The sequence below is a fragment of the Limanda limanda genome, chromosome 3 (genome assembly GCF_963576545.1).
Source record: "Limanda limanda chromosome 3, fLimLim1.1, whole genome shotgun sequence".
NCBI classification, from domain to species: domain Eukaryota; kingdom Metazoa; phylum Chordata; class Actinopteri; order Pleuronectiformes; family Pleuronectidae; genus Limanda; species Limanda limanda.
In genome coordinates, this window is record NC_083638.1 from 33,072,684 (window position 1) to 33,092,800 (window position 20,117).

Below are 20,117 nucleotides of genomic sequence, written 5' to 3' on the forward strand. Positions count from 1 at the left end.
TAACAAGACCAGGTTTCCTCCAAAAAGTTTGCCAATTATCTATAAAGCCCACACCGTTTACAGGACACCACCTCGACAGCCAGCGGTTAAAAGAAAACATGCGACTAAACATGTCATCACCTGTAGTGTTAGGGAGAGGGCCAGAGAAAATTTCAGACTCTTCATATTTTTTGTTATATAGTTTTATTGTTTTTTATAGCTTACAATTTTGTCTGCCTGTGTGTGCATCTGTATACAGTCCAAAAATTATTGTGGATGCATAACAGTTTGAGTGTGTATGTTGGGGGGCGCCAATTTGAAATCTCGCCTAGGGGGCCAACATTGCCAGGGCCGGCCCTGGAGTGATGTCATAATCAAGCCTGTCTGAGACAATGTCGTCTTTTTCGGAAGTCATACTCCTGAATTAACTTGGGTGACTGGCTATTTTGCCTCAGTAGGAACTATAGTGAGTTCAGGATCGTTTGCAGATTCCCTCAAAGCCAGCTCTCTCTTCCCCCTGTTCACATGCAGATTTTCTCCGCTCCTGTTCAAACCTGTTTGTCTGCTAAACTGTTGCCGCTCCAGTTTGACTCTTCCACATGCTGAGGCTGCTCATGTCTGTGTGCTCACCAAACTTCTGTTCTCGCTTATTATGAAGTGACTCATCATTCTCCAACCAATAGAAATCTAGGCATTACATCCTCCACTGAAATCATCTCTGCCTCACTGCAGATGGGATCACTTCTTACAGTGTCTTTATCTTTTACCAGGTTCAGTTCATCTCTCAGCAGCATGCATCAATCAAGTCAAGGACCTAATAAGTACTATACTTCACTTTTTCAAATGGAAAAGGTAGCTTTGTCAAGTGGCCCAGACCACGGCTGGATGGAAACAATTGTTAGAAGTGAAAGTGAGACATGGATCATATTGCAGACTGTAGAGAAAAAGACTAAAGCCACAGCACATATTAAAAGAGCTACTCAAAGGTATCTGAAACTAAAAGTTTATTCCAAGGGTTTAGCTGTAAAAATAGCATTCTTGTTGTTTTTTACATAGAGATCAATAGAAATAATAATAAGAAGAAGAAGAAGAAGAAGAAGAAGAAGAAGAAGAAGAAGAAGAAGAAGAAGAAGAAGAAGAAGAAGAAGAAGAAGAAGAAGAAGAAGAAGAAGAAAAATAATAATTGACATTGACAAACCATTCCATTATATTAAAAATAGTTTTTTCTTATCAATGCAAATATAGTTATTTTACAGATGTTCTCAGCTACACGTGGCTTCTTGCAGTTCTGTCCATCCTGGCAAAGGGATCTCTCACATGTGGTTTCTATGGGCCTCCTCCCGTTAATTTTCCTGGTGGTTGCCGGGGGTTGAGGACCTTGTTAAGCCCTGTGGGACTAATTGTGATTTGTGAATATGGCCTATACAAACAATATTTGATTGAATTTGTTAAACTGTAGCCTACTTCATTCATTGAAGTGGGAGAATACACATTACTCAATAACCATGTTCATCAATGTTAGCTGTGGAATTAACACTGAGACTCCAACAGTTACCTGTATCTATTGTTCCTTATGGTTAATGAATAGAAACTTGCTGGAGAGGTTTCATATACATTCTAAGGTTATGGCTATTTAATGTCAATCAGCCATATATAGTCACCTCTGGTTCTGAAAAATGCAAATTTGGTTTGTAGTCCTTTTTTTTCTGGAAGTTTCTCTTAATGACTGAAATGGCCCTGATGTGTCAGCCATGATATGAGCTGGTCTGATGATAATTCTTTTGAAAAAGGAAAGTGCATGTTGTCCCACAATTTCTGTCCAAAAATACTGCAAAATGAAAGAAGTTATCCAGAGTGACAGTGGACATGTTAAAGTGACTAAGCAAGGCTCCTCTCCTGTGGAACTAGCTCACCTTATAGCTTATAGTTAGGTCTGGATTAGGTGAGTCCAGAACCAGCCCTTAGTTATGCTGCTATAGGTCTAGACTGCTGGGGAAACTCCCATCATGCACTGAGCACTTCTCCCCTTCTCTCTCACACTTTGTGTTTTTTTCCTCCCATAGTTTCTTATTAATTAATTATTATATGAATAGGTTGTTAACATCTTTACACACTTATTGTTGTCATTATAACAGTCAGAGCTGAAACCTGATGGTGCATTAGTGTTCCTGCCACAGTTAATGAAGGAGTTTTTTTCTCTCCACACTCGCCCAGGTGCTGCTCATTGTGAGAACTGTTGGGATTCTCTATACATGTTCAAGGTCCTTGACCTTCTATGTAAAGTGCCTTGTGATAAATGTATATTATGATTTGGTGCTATACAAATCAAATTGAATTGAATTGAATTGCATTGAATTGAATTGAATTGAATTGAATTGAATTGAATTGAAGTGCGTGGTGTCGACTGCAGGGGGCAACATCATCACATCACAACGGGCAGTACTATGCCTGAACACTAGCAGAAGAAGAGAAGGAAGCGGAAGTGAGGACGTGCACGCGGAGCTTGACAGTTATTTACCTACATTTGTCTTAACTTTCTGTGGGAAATCGACATATACGTGCAAATGGATGGTAAGTTTAAAGGCGAAGTGAAGTTAATATTTAAAGGACAACCTGAAAAGGAGATGCTTCGGTGCAGTGACGTTCAATGAGGTGAAATGTAAACTACGTACACTACTAACGTTCGAACGAGACGTTTAAGAAACACTAGAAATGAATGAACTCAAATGGAGATGAAAGTACTAAGAGGACGATATACACGGGATGTCCAAATGTTTTTACCCTAACCCCGGTTTGTCCATTTTCTCTGTGTAGGGGTGGGGTGTGTGTGTGTGTGTATAATATATCCATATATTGTGGCCACATACAAATCATCTATTTAGTGTGATATATATTTAAGTAGCCTAGCAGTTGTATCAGAAATTGCATGTACTCAATACCTGACTGTCAAATCAAATGAATTCAGTACGATTCAAAAGCGTTTTGACAATATTTATTGTCGTGTAACATAGAACTGAACATATATGTATGATTGCAGACATGCAATAACTAAATAAAAGTAGGCCTGCATTTCAAAATAAGACAAAGTAATATATAAAATGCGTTCTTTGACAACCCCTCCATCAGTAAATGGCTTTTTGTGTCGACCCAAAATCCAAGCAACTCTGAGGGACCACTCATGAGCACGTTGTTGGGCAGTGAATGAGTGGCTCAGGATCCTGGTGGACTGGTCATATTGGGCTCTGAGACCACTTATTTTCTGTGATCTCACTTCAGATTTAACTGGGTATGTTTGTTCAAAACCTTTATGTTTTGTCTCATAATGGCGTTTCACATTACTGAACATAAGAGACACACAGGTTCAGTGCTCCCAGTGGGAAGTATGAACTTTTCTCCTTTTCTCCGTCTCACTCCTCCGTTTCTCTCCTTTTCTCTGGCTCACTCCTCTGTTTCTCTCCCTTTCTCCGTCTCACTCCTCCGTTTCTCTCCTTTTCTCTGGCTCACTCCTCTGTTTCTCTCCCTTTCTCCGTCTCACTCCTCCGTTTCTCTCCCTTTCTCCGTCTCACTCCTCCGTTTCTCTCCCTTTCTCCGTCTCACTCCTTTGTTTCTCTCCCTTTCTCCGTCTCACTCCTCTGTTTCTCTCCCTTTCACCGTCTCACTCCTCAGTTTTTCTCCTTTTCTCCATCTCACTCCTGTTTCTCTCGCTTTCTCCATCTCACTCCTCTGTTTCTCTCCCTTTCACCGTCTCACTCCTCAGTTTTTCTCCTTTTCTCCATCTCACTCCTGTTTCTCTCGCTTTCTCCGTCTCACTCCTCTGTTTCTCTCCCTTTCACCGTCTCACTCCTCAGTTTTTCTCCTTTTCTCCATCTCACTCCTGTTTCTCTCGCTTTCTCCATCTCACTCCTGTTTCTCTCGCTTTCTCCATCTCACTCCTCTGTTTCTCTCCCTTTCTCCGTCTCACTCCTCCGTTTCTCTCCCTTTCTCCGTCTCACTCCTTTGTTTCTCTCCCTTTCTCCGTCTCACTCCTCTGTTTCTCTCCCTTTCTCCGTCTCACTCCTCCGTTTCTCTCCCTTTCTCCGTCTCACTCCTTTGTTTCTCTCCCTTTCTCCGTCTCACTCCTCCGTTTCTCTCCCTTTCTCCATCTCACTCCTGTTTCTCTCGCTTTCTCCATCTCACTCCTCTGTTTCTCTCCCTTTCTCCATCTCACTCCTCTGTTTCTCTCCCTTTCTCCGTCTCACTCCTCCGTTTCTCTCCCTTTCTCCGTCTCACTCCTCCGTTTCTCTCCCTTTCACCGTCTCACTCCTCAGTTTTTCTCCTTTTCTCCATCTCACTCCTGTTTCTCTAGCTTTCTCCATCTCACTCCTCTGTTTCTCTCCCTTTCTCCATCTCACTCCTCTGTTTCTCTCCCTTTCTCCGTCTCACTCCTCTGTTTCTCTCCCTTTCTCCGTCTCACTCCTCTGTTTCTCTCCCTTTCTCTGTCTCACTCCTCCGTTTCTCTCCCTTTCTCCGTCTCACTCCTCCGTCTCACTCCCTTTCTCCGTCTCACTCCTTTGTTTCTCTCCCTTTCTCCGTCTCACTCCTCCGTTTCTCTCCCTTTCACCGTCTCACTCCTCAGTTTTTCTCCTTTTCTCCATCTCACTCCTGTATCTCTCGCTTTCTCCATCTCACTCCTCTGTTTCTCTCCCTTTCTCCGTCTCACTCCTCCGTTTCTCTCCCTTTCTCCGTCTCACTCCTTTGTTTCTCTCCCTTTCTCCGTCTCACTCCTCCGTTTCTCTCCCTTTCACCGTCTCACTCCTCAGTTTTTCTCCTTTTCTCCATCTCACTCCTGTTTCTCTCGCTTTCTCCATCTCACTCCTCTGTTTCTCTCCCTTTCTTTGGCTCACTCCTCCGTTTCTCTCTCTTTCACCATCTCACTCCTGTTTCTCTCCCTTTCTGCGGCTCACTCCTCCGTTTCTCTCCCTTTCACCATCTCGCTCCTGTTTCTCTCCCTTTCTGCGGCTCACTCCTCCGTTTCTCTCCCTTTCTCCATCTCACTCCTCCGTTTCTCTCCCTTTCACCGTCTCACTCCTCAGTTTTTCTCCTTTTCGCCATCTCACTCCTGTTTCTCTCGCTTTCTCCATCTCACTCCTCTGTTTCTCTCCCTTTCTGCGGCTCACTCCTCCGTTTCTCTCCCTTTCTCCGTCTCACTCCTGTTTCTCTACCTGTATCGCTATCTTTCTTTTTTTATCTACTGTCTTTTAACTTGCCTCTTAAGGCCGGCGCATGCTTCTGCGTTTTCAGGGGCCCGGAAGCGCAAGAGCCCTTCCGGGCGTTCTTACGTACGTCACCCAATTTTTCTAACTAGACGGCAAAGCTCTGCAAGCCTCACGAAGCCCGCAAGGCTGTGATTGGTCTGCTAACTACATCCTTTCAGGAATCGCGTTGAATTGCTTTGCATCAAGCGCAACCGTTGGGGAACCATAAATTAAAACGAGTCCCACGACACAGCTGTGTGAAAAGTTCACTCGTGATTGGATCACTCAGGACAGATATACTAGGTGTGAATGGCGTCAGGGTGTGTAGATACTATTTCTTTCAGACACAGAATATTAATTTATCGTAGTCAAACACACTGGAACAGTTTCCATTTTCAACCTTGCATGTTGATCTCATACTTTCTCCTTCCTTTCGGACACTTTCTGCTGTCTCTGAGGAGGTCAACCTGAAACCCGTCTACTGGTCACTAAACTTTTAAAAGGGTTAACTCTTCTGTTCCTGTCTCGATCCAGTGATCTGATTGCTCATTAGGCAGGCTGTAATCAGATTATGATCTGATCCTCTGAAGTTAATCAGAGAGGTATATGCATAATGTTCAACAGAAATCACAAAACTTTTCGTCAATGTTTGGAAAAGGAAGTATTTGGATTTCATATATCAGTTATCTGTGGGTGTTGTTTGTCAACTTAATACTGCTCCCTAATTATTTTAGGAATTTTTGAACATTTGCACATTCATGAAAAGTAGGATAACTGATATGGATATTGGTTATGGGATTAGAAAAATCGTACATTCCATCCAAATGAAACTTCACAAGACTTTCAATTTCGAATGAGCCAGTAGAGATGCTTCGAGCATCTGATAACTGGTCTGCTGGGAAAATATTGCAACAATTATCCCAGCAAGGAACCAGAAAATGTTGCTGCAGTTAGACACATCTGGAATACTTTGACTGATGATCAGTTGACTGTATGGCTCTGACTTTGGGCTGTTGGGTGAATACAATAAGAGGTATAAAGATATTATTTTAGATTTGACAGTTTAATGGCATTTTATAGACTCCTCAGTTCATTGGAAAAAAAGCTGATACACTAATAGTTAATGGAAACAATTGTTGCAACCAAATGTACTTTCTGCTTGAAGGAGCCCAATAGTTAGTTACAATAACATACAAGTCGAGAAGCTACAGCTGAAGTACTTTTTAAATAAAAAAAGTCCTTGTGGCCAGCTGCCGCTTTCTGTTCTAGTGTCAGTGAGTTGATCCGGTTTTGTGTTTTTCTCATTTTATTTGTCTCAACAGAAGCACTTGTTCGAACCAGGATTCCTCAAGACTTGGTGAAGCTACTTGGTGTTGAGGTGCGCAGATTCATCTCATTTGACTCGTGTGACATCCTGTGGAATCCAGACTTCTTGTGCAGATGAACCTAGGACAGAAGAGTGACAGCAGATTAACAGCAAGAAATTTAGATAATTGCCAATTATGATAATTGATCTATCAAGCAGGATATACTGACTGAATTTTCTATCAAAGTTTAAAACAAACTGTGCAGCCTGGACATTGTTCTGAGTGTTTTCCAGAAAAAATGTCAGTTTATGTAAGCTCTGTAAATTTACTTGGTGTCGTTGTCTCATTTCCAGTCTCAGACCAGCTCTAAAGCGGAAGCCTTCACCCAATCGTTCCTAAAACACAGCATTCAGCATCAAGAAAGACATGATTTGAAGAACATACTGAGCCACAAAGCTGTGGTCCTGGGCTACTCAAGGCCCAAGAAAGACCAGTCAAAGAGGAGTAGTAAAAAAGCCAAAGGATTGAATGCGCGTCAGAAGAGGGCGATGAAGATCTTCCAGATCAAGCCTCAGAACCAGAGGTTGGTGAAGTAGCTGAAGCATGTGACACCTGTTGTCTCTCATGTGGAAAAGTGTTAGATGATGTCCACTGTGCTCTGCTCATCTACCCAGTTCTCTCCTTCCTCCTCTCCCCCCAACTTTACCATTTATATCACCATCATCAGATACGAGCTCTTCCTTCCCCTGCATGAGCTCTGGAGACAGTACATAATTGACCTGTGCAGTGGATTGAAACCAACAAGGTAAATCAGTTATGCACACTAACATTACTTTGTAACATCTCATCTGAAGCTGTTTTTCTTGAGTCTCTGAAACTTCTGTAATTTTACAGCAGTCCTCAGTTGGTGCAGCAGAAGCTTCTGAAGGCTGACTTCCATGGGGCCATCATCACAGGTGGAGTTTTTCTTTTCTCTAAAGTTCACATCAAAGTGAATTAGATTCAATCACTTTTTTTTGTATAGTACCAAATCACAGGAACTCATGATGTCAAATGGTGGAGTAAGTATACTGTACTTGTAAAAACATCTTGCTAGAAATGGCTCAGGTCTAAATTAACGATCAATATTCAACCAATTTATCCAGGGAGTTTAGTTCTGTACCATAGTGTACAGCTGTTATACCTGCAGCAGCAGTTGTCAGATAGACAGTCAAACTTTTCAAGAACAACCAATCAAACACATTTTTGACCAATCACGTGTAGAGAGGTTTGTTGATGTCTGTGAAGAAGAAAACAGCCAGTTTCTAAAGTGACCCACTGACACGTTTCAGCTGAAAGCCAATGACGAGATGTTGTTGGTGAGCACGTTCACTGTATGATCACTGCACTGTAACATCTGTTACATCTGTTATGTTATAGACCCTGATCTGGATGCACCATATAACCGTGTCTTTTCTTTTCAATTTCACAGTGGTCCGGTCTAAATGTCCATCATATGTGGGGACAACAGGGATTTTAGTCCAAGAATTCAAACATGTCTTCAAAATGATCACTAAGGAGAACAGACTGAAAGGTTTGACAGCTCTGTCTCACTCACTGCCCCCCCCCCCTCTTTAGCTGACTTCCAACAAGTGGTTGTTTTTTTTTACATTTCACATCCCGCTGTTCATTTGAATGATTCTGACCATGTTGTTCCATGTTGTTATTTTTGTTGATGTAACTTTTAGTTTTGCATTTGTCAGGAGATTGTTGGGGAAAAGTCCCATTTATATCTGTTTTCCATTTATTAAAAAGCAGTTCCTGGGGTCATGGTTTATAGACTGAACTTGGCAGAGCTGGGTCATCATTAAGATAATCTAAATGTTTGTTGTGACAAAGATCTTTTGAAGAGATTTATCATTTTATATTATTTTAAATTCCCTCACCTTGCCTTCTATTATACAAAGTGCAACATTATACAATACTGCACAAAACGGCAGTATTTAATCATGAAAGAAAAATCTGTTAAATAGATTAGATTTCCACACACAGAAACTAGCCTTTCAGTTCTGTGGGTAGAAAATACTTATAATGGTCTACAGGTTAGAAGTGGGCTATCTGGATTCCTTTAAACAAATCTTCCACTTCCTGTTAGACTGCACATCATGGTAAAAAGGGAAACCAGTTTGGTCCAATTCAGCTCATTCATTTCGACATGTGTGTGAACCACCATGTAACTCTTCTCATAACACAATATGATGATCAAATCTGTCTGTGATGGCACATGTATCTCAGTAGGGTAACACATGTGTTCCTTTGTTTCTCTCTCTCCACCTGTCATGTGCCAGTGATCCCTAAGAGGAACAGTGTTTTTGCTGTGGAGATCAACGGCTTCATCTCTCACATCTATGGAAGTAGGTTTGAGCAGCGAGCCAGCGAGCGCTCTGCCAAGAAGTTTAAAGTGAGAGGAACTCTTGACTTGTGATGGCACTGAGAGCCAAACGTGCTGTGCTGCAGAGACGACTCTCACTTAGACTGCACTCTATTGGCCATCAAAAGACACTGCAGCAACAATAACTATCCCCTTGTTTAAAGAGGAATTCTGAAAATGGTGCACTCTCAAGATCATGTTAGAAAAGGACATTGCAAACTGGATGTATTGAGTTAAAGTACATGGGATTAACTTGCCAGGTAGTTTGCTCCAAAAAAATGTCATTATGCATTATGAAAAAAGTGGGATACATTTTTTTTTGAAGATGTCAGGATAGCTCTGCCTCTACTGCTTTGATCGTTATTGTTTGAAAAGTAGTGTTTTTTGCAAGCCTTTATATCAGACAACAGGAAGTTATGTAGGTAATGGAAAAACACAGAGAGGTTTGTGCTGCCGGTTTGTTGTTTGTCAGGTTCTTATTTAAAAGCAAGGGACTTGTCTGACGGCTGATTTTTTTTAAATGAAACCTGATCTAGTTCTATAGCTTCTGTAAGAATGCATTTCTGCTGTTTTCCATTCAGTCTCTTACAAGCGCATAACACCAGAGTGTGATAAAGCGACACACTGACTAGGTTCCTGTGCCTATTTTCAGTTGCTGGCCAAATGTTTGATCAAATGTTTCTCGACTTAAATCACTTTTTAAAACTGGTCAGGCCAACTCCAACAGAGGTGTGGAGGAGTCTGACATATTTTGTTCAATTAGAAATACCATGTTTGTACAAAACACGGAAAGGAAAATATACAAAATATAATTTGATATCAGTACTGAAACATTACTGTTACAGATTTTACATCTCTCATTCTACACACCCCTTCAATTCAGTAATTGGTATGGATTTTTGTGTCCTGATAAAACTGTTACTTCAATACAAAATACCAGTGAACCAGTTGTAGTCATAGGGGCTCAATGGTATTTTTTCAAAGGTTGCTCGCAGACATTACAATTTTGGTGTTTATAATAATGTTTTTGTTTTACAATGTTAATTGTGCAGCAGAAGACAAGGCAGAACTTTCTGTAACCTGACAGCCTGACTGCACCCTGTCCTCTTCTCTGTCGAAAACATGCACAACTTCCTTCTTCCCTTTTTAAGAGAAAATTCAAAAACTATGATTCTTACCCACTGAAAACTGACTGTAAATAAACAACTCTTTAGCTGACAATGTGTCTCCTGCTGTCTGGTGTGCCTCACATAATTCATTTGTTGAGAGAAGTCGTCCGACCACTTATTGCCACCATTGATCGGGAGCCGTCTCTGGTTTGACTATACACAATTATAGTTGTTTCTCCAACAAATCCCGGAACTTGGTTTCATAATCAGTCCTTTCATTCAAGAGTGGTGCACCCAGAGATTTTAGTCAGATCAGATCACTGATCGAGATAATGACTGCGGAATCTGAACTGTCAGGTTTTTTTCTGCTGCCTCACCCTGTATCACCCTATATAGTACTAATTATAGGTGTTGTACCCGTACTGTACAGTCCTTCAGTAAACAAGCACACATGGTTGATTAAAGAGGAAATCTCAAAGATTTTAATTTAAATATGTCAAAGTCACTATGGCGACTGAGCAGTTTAAGCTTGGTTTATGAATTATAAGCTCATTCACATTTAGATGTGTTGCATGCCAAGCTCTGTAGCTTTAAATTGAACCACGTACGAGGGAACTGGCACTCCATTGAAAAATGTGCTGTTGAGTAATGGGAGTAAGAGTGTAGATGTGCAGGGGAATATTTGATGCTATTTCATTTGAACAACACAGAAGAAACAACATTCAAATTCAATGATGGCTGAATTATTTTTAGCTGCTTCTGTTTCAGGGTCTGCAACACCCTAACCCTAACCCCTTGTGTATTAACAAACAAATGAAAACATAAAGTTTGATAAATACTAAATTACGAGATAAAATAATTTCTTGCATCCAGGAAGCAAGAAAGGAATTTAAATTCCCAAAAGATTGTTATTCTGTTAGAACTGTCATTTCCTTATACTGATTCGCTTGCATCACTTCTCTTATTTAAATGTAGCTTCCGCCCCCTCAATGTTTTTGTTGATGCTTAACTTAATTTGGAAAGCCCGTTTGCGTCATCAAGAACATTTAAGGCTTGTGCCAGGCTTCTTGTTTCATTAGAGGGACAAGACGAGCACATGACAGCATCTCACACCCACAGAGGCGGGGAGCTAGAAAGATTCAGTACTGCACTTAAGACAAGACGCAAGGACAACATGATGTACCAGCTAACATTTGATCAGGAAAACCAGAAGCGGATCCATGCTGTTGAGATTTCATTTGGGCCATCAGGGAAGCCCCTCTCCCAGCCGGGTCGGGTTCTGATTGGACAGGGCCAGTTGATGAAGCAGAGCCGTCGGGGGCCCCAGCCTAAAGCCTTCTTCCTCTTCAATGATGTGCTTGTGTATGGCAGCATCATCCTGAAGGGACGCTGGCACAAAAACCAGCAGATCATCCGTCTAGGTGAGCACCTCATCCTCATCTGCTCATCACAACTCTTAATTCAACAAGACAAAAACTATCAGAGTAAGATTATTTCATGATGGTGTTAGGGCTTGAAATGCCTACAAAGTTAAAAGTGAACCTCAATGCAGTAGAAAAAGGCAAAACATATATATCAAACAAGGACAAAGCTGTCTGACAAAACTCACATGCAGTTTACGCTTGTTTTGTTTTGTTAGTGTGGAAATACAGGCAGTGACAGTTACATTGTTTAGATGACTTGACAAAGTCTTCTTGCACAACTCTAAACCTAGGAGAAGAAAATATGCTTAGAAGAACAAACTGTCACCTTCAGTGGTGGATGCATGTGCTTCTAATCAGACATGCTGAAATAAAAGATGTCGTCTTTACGTAACTTTAGCTGTTTTTAAGAAGTCACGCCTGTGTGCTTGTTGACGCCATAATATGGTCCACACCTTTGGTACCTTATATTAACATTTGTTTTCATAATTTCAGAGGACATTCAGCTGGAAGACTTGGAAGATGGTGTGAAAATGAAGAACCAATGGTTGATCCGTACACCATGCAAGTCATTCTTCGTGGCAGCTGCCTCATATGAGGAGAAGCAAACCTGGATAGAGCACATGGAGGACTGTCGGTTCAGACTGCTGCAGAGTGGGAACCGCAGACCTGGTTCTACTTTCGCTGTCACCTGGATCCCCGACCAAGCTGCTACCATCTGCATGCGCTGTTACAACAAGTTCACTGTGACCCAACGTAGACACCACTGCAGAAAATGTGGCTTTGTGGTCTGCAGCTCATGCTCCAAGAAACGAGCAGTAGTTAGACATATTCACACAACTAAGCGGTTAAGGGTCTGCTGCATGTGTCACTTGAGTCTTCTGAGCATTGGGGAGACAGGCTTGGATGAAGATGGGGTAGAAGGGTCCAGTGAAGAAGAGGAGGCAGAGGAGCAAGAAGAAGACCATGAAACAAGCGAGGGGATGGACTCCCAGATGGACTCCTGGTCAATCTATATCTACCTCAAACCAGAGCATGTGAGACCCTCAAGGATACAGCACTTAGACTTGGGCTAATAATGGACAGTTTTAATTTTTTTATTATTAGTAGTAGTATTGCTTTTGTTCATATACTGCATTTATTGATGTAAAAAGTTTGTAACTACTGCTGTTTTCACATTTTGCTTTGAGTGGAACCATGTCTGTTAATATTTTCTCTGATTATGCTTCCTGTTCCCTGTCAGAGGCAGGCCTCAGTCTGCCTTGCTGTTTATTTATGCTTGCTTTTAGTTAAATGTATATGTTTCATTGTTTATATGAGCAATAAAGCATTTACAAACCTGATAAAATATTTGTCTCTGATAAGTTGTGTGCTACTAATTCAGCTATATGGTTATGTTAGAGATGAAGCTGCTGTCAGGAAGTTTTAAGAACGACAAACTTCTAAGTATAGCATAGTTATACAGCACGAGTTGTGTGACGTTGATAGCTGAATGGGGGGGGGGGGGTACATGTCAGAGTGCCCCCTTCTGGGTGTGGCTCTCAATTAACCTGTTTCCGACCCCCTCACCTGTACACCACCATTCAGGTATCAACTCTCGTTCTGTATACCTGGCTCACTCAACCATATCAATCATTCAGTCACCTTGAGTGTTCACTGTCTGTCTACTTGAGTTTGAATGTTTGCTGCATCAGACCACTATTGCTTCAGACCACTGGTGTCTCAGACTTCATCAGACAGAACTGACAAAAGTGACAGTTTCATGGGTTCTTTCAGTTTTTCAGTGCTCACCAACTAAAAGAGAGATTTTTACAGTTATACCAAAGACCCAATTATTTTAAGTGCACTGTGTGTTAAGCTTAGGGCAGTTCAGTACAATGCAGCTTGATATTCTATGTGAAAAACAAAAGATATTGATATTGAATACCCAAACCTATGTCAACTGACAGAATTCTTAGTTTGGTTGCGCCTTAATTATTTCCTCTGTCCTGACATAAAAAGCCCACCAATATTAGGAAATTATCTTTGTCTGCAAAGTTTTCAAAGCACATTTGTGTTTGTTGGAGTGTGGAAGGCAGAGCTTGCAGTGGTTAGTGATCACTGTGTACCTGCACTAACAAGAACAACAGGTGGTTTGGTATATAGAACAGAGATGTGAAGTTTACATTAGAATAATTGTAAAATTAATCCAAACAGACTGGGGTTTTCCATGAGTGTTGTTACAACTGAAAAGACTTTAATCCAAAAACTCCCCTGTCTTTATTTAAACAGATATACCTTTCAGCCTACCTTTAGACTTTGCTCATGCCTCCCTACACTCCACATACAGCATTTTCTTTTCACATGGTTGAATGGGGTTTTACCACAGACGCTAAAAGCAGTATCAATGAGCCAAGGCTTTGACAGTGGTGTCAAACTTGTTTGGATTACCTGCTTCCAGGAAGGTGGCTACATGGACTGAGGAATGTAGCCACCTACCTGCTTCCAGGAAGGTAGCTACATGGACTGAGGAATGTTGAAATTTCTTGCAAGACAACATCTACAAGTAGATGTAGTACAGAGTGATCTCAGAAGAGAGTAACAAACAGACAATGATCACAGGCAGCCTGGTTTATATAATGCTGCAGGTCAGGTGCTGTGATCCGGCTTAAACTTCCCCCTTAAGAACAAAACTACAAACACTATATTATACATATAATATATAATAGTATCTGCTGGTTAAAACTTTCCAAACTGTACTATGAGTGAAATATTCAAACCCATGCACCCATGTTTATGTACCACTTACCCATCACATGGGAATATTCACACATGTTCTGACTTTCTCAAATATTCAGCGTAGCACATTAATGGTTAGATGCTTTCTAAAGGAGCAGGGACATGGACAGTGGAAAAGTGCACTTCTGTTCTACAGCTGTGGATACTGACAGTACAAATTTATACGGTTCTCATAGGAAGACTTTTATATTTGGGCTGCACAGAGACTGATCTGACATGGACATATGACTTTGCAGATCTTTGCATAACCTATTAACCAAGTATAACTTGGCCTTCGGCAGAGGCCTCAAGCAAAACTTTGCCTCTGACACCCCGGTGCTGTCATTTCAGTCCTCTTAGAGGTGGGTGATTTCTTATTTCATGAATGATCCTGATTTGTCAAGACTGGAGTCGTAGTCCGTTCACAGGGAGAGAGACCTGCATGCAGGCAGCCAAACCCAGACCTGGCTTTCAAATGTTCATACATGAAGTCAACAAAAAGTGTGACTGGTTGTGAACTTGTAAAACAGTTTGTACATAGAAGAAGACAGCATTTTGGAGGAAAAATACTGGCGAGTGGACAATCATGTCAAAGTGGTTGAAAGAATCATAACTTCCGTTCAGGACTTTCATAATAAAATCAGTGTGAAAGGACAGATTTGTGAGTTGGGCTATGGTTATGGTTTTACATGTGGGCTAACATGTGTGCTCTATGACTCCCCATAGGGGAAATTCTTGGTTTACAACAGGTCAATTACAGTACAAATACAAGTAAAAAAAAAAGAAAAGAAAATATAACATTTAATATATGTGTGTACAAAATTGAAATCAATCCAATGCAGAAAAAAGTGAGAGCAATGACACCTAGTGGAAGGCAGAGTGTTTAAAGGTTCAGTCAATAAGATTTAGGTGAAAGGGATCTAATGGCACAAATTGAATATAAAATGATCTTAGTGATGTGGAGGTAGCTGGGAGAGCACCTTCACCTGGACCAGAGGATCCGTCAGCGCAGGCAAGACCTGTTATCTGATTGATCCTCAGATACAAAAGGCAGCAGCAGAGCTGTCTCAAGAAGACACTCAAGAGACACGCACAGAGGACAGACACTGATCATAGAGACGGAGCTAAAAAGCTCTCAGCTGGCATATTTTGAGTTAGAGTTTATAAATTCATAATTGCACCTGGATTCTAAATAAGGTGCTGAAACCAGAATGGCATGCTACAGTGATGTTTTCACCAGTGTGTTTCATCTCAATTTTACGAATTGTAGTTTTCTTCATCCTAAAATGGGCCCTTTTCTATTTAAATGCTTTATATTTACATCAGGAGCGGGTCCTCTCTTCGGACTGCCGCCATGTTTTTTAAAGTAGCCCAAACTGGACAAACTAAACACCTTTTTTTAGTTTTTAGGAGAACTGAAGGCTACCACAGCTTGTCTTTCATGTTTGGAAAGGGAGGGTGAGGTGAGGAGCATTCAGCTGCAACATGCAACTTTACAACTAGATTTCACTAAATTCTGAACACTGACCCTTTAAGTGTTAATTCTGAAGTGAGCACCTGAACCTCTCTGTTTTGCACCTAGGTGGGATGAGCCATCGACTGAATGAGCTGCCCATTTTCCATAATTTTCCATGGAGAGGACGAGTGGGGTTATCCGGCTCTGATCTTGTTCTTTATCATCCTCTCTGCCACTGACTCAAAACTGTTCAGTTTCAGCCCAACCTTAGTTTGCTCTGTCGGTGAAAAGTACAAGAGTGAAGTTGACCAGCTGGCCATGTGGTGAAAGGATAACAATCCCTGCGTGAAGGTAGGAAAAACAAAAAAATTGCTATATAGACTAGAGGAACGCATGTAGTCTGCTATGTATGTAGATGATGTAGATGCTGCTAATCATACAGCTGCTGCTCTCTTAACTGATATTTACTACATCCTGTGGACGAACATTACATTACTTTTGAGAGCTCAGAACTTAGCGTCAATACATCCTGTTTGTTTATTTTTCATTTAAATTTGTTTTTGTAATTTCCTGTGAATATGTAATGATGAAATGGTCCCTTTGTTTGAAATGAAAACATCTTTTGTCAGGATGTGTCATTTTTTGTATCAAACAGGAGACTTTATTTAGGAAACTTAACAAATAAAAAAATTACAACAACATACTGAAGGAGTCAATATATTCTATATATATATATATATATATACAATATAAGAGCTTAACAACATATGCCCAAGAGGCCGCATAGGCCAAAGGATTCAAAAATCAAACCAGGTGAGCAATAACCAAGCCATATTAACAGACAATTGGAGAAATGCAATGAATTAACAAAAACATGCACTTCATTGTACAGAGCTGTACCAACACAACTTTACTGGTCATTATCCTCAATATTTAAGATTAAACTGATTTGAGTGACAGGCAGAATCAAATGTATCTCCACCAACAAAGTGCATTGCATGGAACTGAATAGAATTGCAACAACTTAAAAGTGCATGGTAGTCTATCAAGGAAATGTGTTTCAAATTTCATCACTCAGTTCAGGTGAACTGTATCAGTTGTTTAGAATTTCATTCATTTAACTGGCAAACAACTTCCAAGTGCACCAACAAATACAAAACAAAACTGCATAGTAGGCCTCCCTGCCCGCCATCGAGGGTGCACCATCAGTCACCAACATGTTGTCGCGCGCCAAATCCAAGTTGTTCACTTCAAAGAATGAAACGATTTTGGTGAAAAGAAACTCACCGGTAGTATGTCCCTCCATGGGAATTAGTCCATGCAGATCCTCATGAAAACATCAAAAAATCCCACATCGAGGCACAGCTGTGCAACATCACTGTTATCGGTGGACTCATCCACGGCCAGAGACATCACTTCGGCCTTCCTCAGATTGTCCAAAAGCGGCTAGAAACGTCCGATGCAAGGGACTCCACTCTCCTCCTATTTGACGTGTCAGATATTGTGTTTTCTCATCTGCTACCACCTCCTCAATGAATGCTAGCATACACTTCTTGTTAACGGCTTTTTCTTTTTAGCCAATATCCATGCCACTCGTAATGATGCCACCGTTGCTCTCTCTTAATCCGTAGAGGCCCCGAAATAAAGTTTGAAATCTTCGCTCATAACAAGGTTTGAGGCTCGATATCTTTTGCTTCCGAGCAGCAGAGCCCAGTGAGAAAGTGAGATCAAAGTTAGAATGCGCCGTCTTCAAATGCCTCCTCAAATTGTACTCTTTACAAACGGCGAGGCACTCATTGCAGATTAAACATACTATCCACATTAATAAATAATGTATTTCTCTGTCCATTCATTTTTTAACTGCCTATTTTCTGAGTCAACTTTTTTTGTCTCGTTAGCGCAGCTTGAAAGGTACAAGTCAGAACGGTCACAGTGATGCACTCTAGAGCGCGAAGGGGCAAATACCGCCACCTACTGCACGTGAGAGTGTACAATTAGCCATAGTTTGCAACCAGTTACTTTTGCATGTGGCGTCAGCTGCGTCTTGGGTATGTGCAGTTACTGTGAGTTACTGACCATGATACTGTGACAAGACAAGATACTGACCACATCTATTTGCAATAGAGAGACTGTGCACTGGTGATTGAAAGTTATAAAGGCTATTTAGCTGTGTGTCTTCTGTAACAGAAGGTTATATTAAATAAAGTTTAGTTAAACTAAAGATTGTTTCATAAATCTGATTGAATTTGTGCTCATTAAAGGATAAGAGTGATAAAGGGCTGAAATAATATAAAATTGTGTTTTTTAAATAATTATTTAATTATTTTCCTGGCAAAAAAGGGTGAATGAATAACAACAAAAACAAAATAAACAAATATCGGTATCGGCTTTTCAACCCAGAGGGTACAGACCCAGATCAACAAGATTCAAGAAAGTAAAATTTCTTCAAAATAAAGCAAAACTAAAAAGTGCTATAAGTAAGTGCCATTTAAGTGCTACTAAATTGTTAGTTTCAAAAATTAATAAAATATATATATATATATATTTTTTTTTAATTATTATTCAAGCACTTTTCGAGCACACTCCGGGGGCCAGTCCAAAACAGCTCGAGGGCTGGATTCGGCTACCGTTCAAAAGTTTAGGGTTACTTAGAAATTTCATATTTTTCAAAAAAAACAGTGCTTTTCTTTGATAAATAAGGAAAGGTGAGATGAGGGGAGATTAAATTTAGATGATAGGTCCCCGAAGGACATGAACGTACCATTGTCGTAGAGGTAACTGATAGATGTTACACCTTTCTCCGACCACAACTGAAATGCAGAGTCCATAATGGATGGTTTAAAACTGTGATTATGGGATATTGAATAGAGGGACCTTGCAAGCCAAAATGTTTCCTGAATTGTAACCATATCTGAAATGACTGCTTAACTACTGGATTATCGCTGGCTTCAGTGGCTGACACAGGAAGTGGGGAGCACAGCCATGACCGCAGTGAGACCTGGGATGATAACATTTCAATGTGGACCCAGGCAGGCTGGTCGGTGGTAGGTTTGTCAGTCCAGTACAAGAGCTTGTGAATATTAGCTGCCCAATAGTAATATAAAAAATTGGGAAGAGCAAGGCCCCCTGTGCTCTAAGGAAGCTGCAATAACCTTTTCTGTATACGCACAGGTTTATCTGCCCAACAAAATGTTGATATTGCCTTATCCAGTTTTTTTGAGGTAAGAACAGGAATATGCTGGAAAAGGTTAAGGAATTTTGGCAGAACTGTCATTTTGATGAGGTTCACCCTACCGGCCAATGATAGAGGCAAGGTGGACCATCTTTGAAAGTCGATAACATTAAATTAATCAGAAATACACTCTATACATTGTTACGTCTGGTTTTGAATGAAATATCTGCGTACATAGGTGTATGGAGGCCCATTACAGCAACTACCACTCCACTGGTCTAATGGTACATTGTGTTTGCTAATTGCCTTAGAAGACTAATAGATGATTAGAAAACCCTTGAAAACCCTTGTGCAATTATGTTAGCACAGCTGAAAACTGTTTAGCTGGTGAGAGAAGCTATACAACTGGCCTTCCTTTGAGCTAGTTGAGTATCTGAAGCATCACATTTGTGGGTTCGATTATACTCTCAAAATGGCCAGAAAAAGATAACTTTCATGTGAAACTCGCCGGTCTATTCTTGTTCTTAGAAATGAAGGCTATTCCATGCGAGAAATTGTTAAGAAACTGAAAATGTTCTACAACGGTGTGTACTACTTCAGAGAACACTAACTAGAGTAGAAAGAGAAGTGGGAGGCCCCAGTGCACAACTCAGCAAGAAGACAAGTATATTAGAGTCTCTAGTTTGAGAAATAGACGCCTAACAAGTCCTCAACTGGCAGCTTCTTTAAATGGTACCAGCAAAACGCTGTGTCAGCGTCTACAGTGAAGAAGCGACTCCGGGATGCTGGCCTTCTAGGCAGGGTTGGCAAAGAAAAAGCCATATCTGAGACTGGCCAATAAAAAGAAAAGATTGATATGGGCAAAAGAACACAGACATTGGACAGAGGAAGATTGGAAAAAAGGGTTATGGACAGACAAATCAAAGTTTGAGGTGTTTGGATCACACAGAAGAACATTTGTGAGACGCAGAACAGGTGAAAAAATGCTGGAAGAGTGCCTGACACCATCTGTCAAGCATGGTGGAGGTAATGTGATGGTCTGGGGCTGCTTTGGTGCTGGTAAAGTGGGAGATTTGTACAAGGTAAAAGAGATTTTATATAAGGAAGGCTATCACTCCATTTTGCAACCCCATGCCATAACCTGTGGACAGCATTTGATTGGAGCCAATTTCCTCCTACAACAGGTCTGACCCAAAGCACACCTCCAAATTATGCAAGAACTATTTAGGGAAGAAGCGGGCAGCTGGTTTGCTGCCTGTAATGGAGTGGTCA

At 40.9% G+C, this 20,117-nt stretch overlaps 2 protein-coding genes across 2 annotated transcripts; both read left to right on the top strand.

Annotated features, from left to right (window-relative positions):
- Nucleotides 1-2,454: 2,454 nt before the first annotated feature.
- pop4 (POP4 homolog, ribonuclease P/MRP subunit) lies at nucleotides 2,455-10,151 on the top strand. Its single transcript, XM_061068109.1, has 7 exons — nucleotides 2,455-2,550; nucleotides 6,536-6,591; nucleotides 6,874-7,103; nucleotides 7,248-7,325; nucleotides 7,415-7,476; nucleotides 7,992-8,093; nucleotides 8,848-10,151. Exons 1-7 carry the CDS (start codon nucleotides 2,544-2,546, stop codon nucleotides 8,982-8,984), a joined length of 672 nt encoding a protein of 223 aa, XP_060924092.1. The 5' UTR covers nucleotides 2,455-2,543; the 3' UTR covers nucleotides 8,985-10,151.
- A 1,062-nt stretch (nucleotides 10,152-11,213) lies between these two features.
- On the top strand, nucleotides 11,214-12,536 carry plekhf1 (pleckstrin homology domain containing, family F (with FYVE domain) member 1). Its single transcript, XM_061067678.1, has 2 exons — nucleotides 11,214-11,460; nucleotides 11,956-12,536. The coding sequence occupies exons 1-2, from the start codon at nucleotides 11,214-11,216 to the stop codon at nucleotides 12,534-12,536; spliced, it is 828 nt and encodes a 275-aa protein (XP_060923661.1).
- The last annotated feature ends 7,581 nt before the right edge of the window (nucleotides 12,537-20,117 follow it).

Coding starts and splice junctions, on each gene's coding strand:
- pop4 (XM_061068109.1), top strand. Junction 6,592..6,873: donor TGAAGCTACTTGGTGTTGAG/GTGCGCAGATTC, acceptor TCTCATTTCCAG/TCTCAGACCAGCTCTAAAGC. Junction 8,094..8,847: donor TAAGGAGAACAGACTGAAAG/GTTTGACAGCTC, acceptor GTCATGTGCCAG/TGATCCCTAAGAGGAACAGT.
- plekhf1 (XM_061067678.1), top strand. CDS start 11,214: ATGATGTACCAGCTAACATTTGATCAGGAAAACCAGAAGCGGATCCAT. Junction 11,461..11,955: donor CCAGCAGATCATCCGTCTAG/GTGAGCACCTCA, acceptor TCATAATTTCAG/AGGACATTCAGCTGGAAGAC.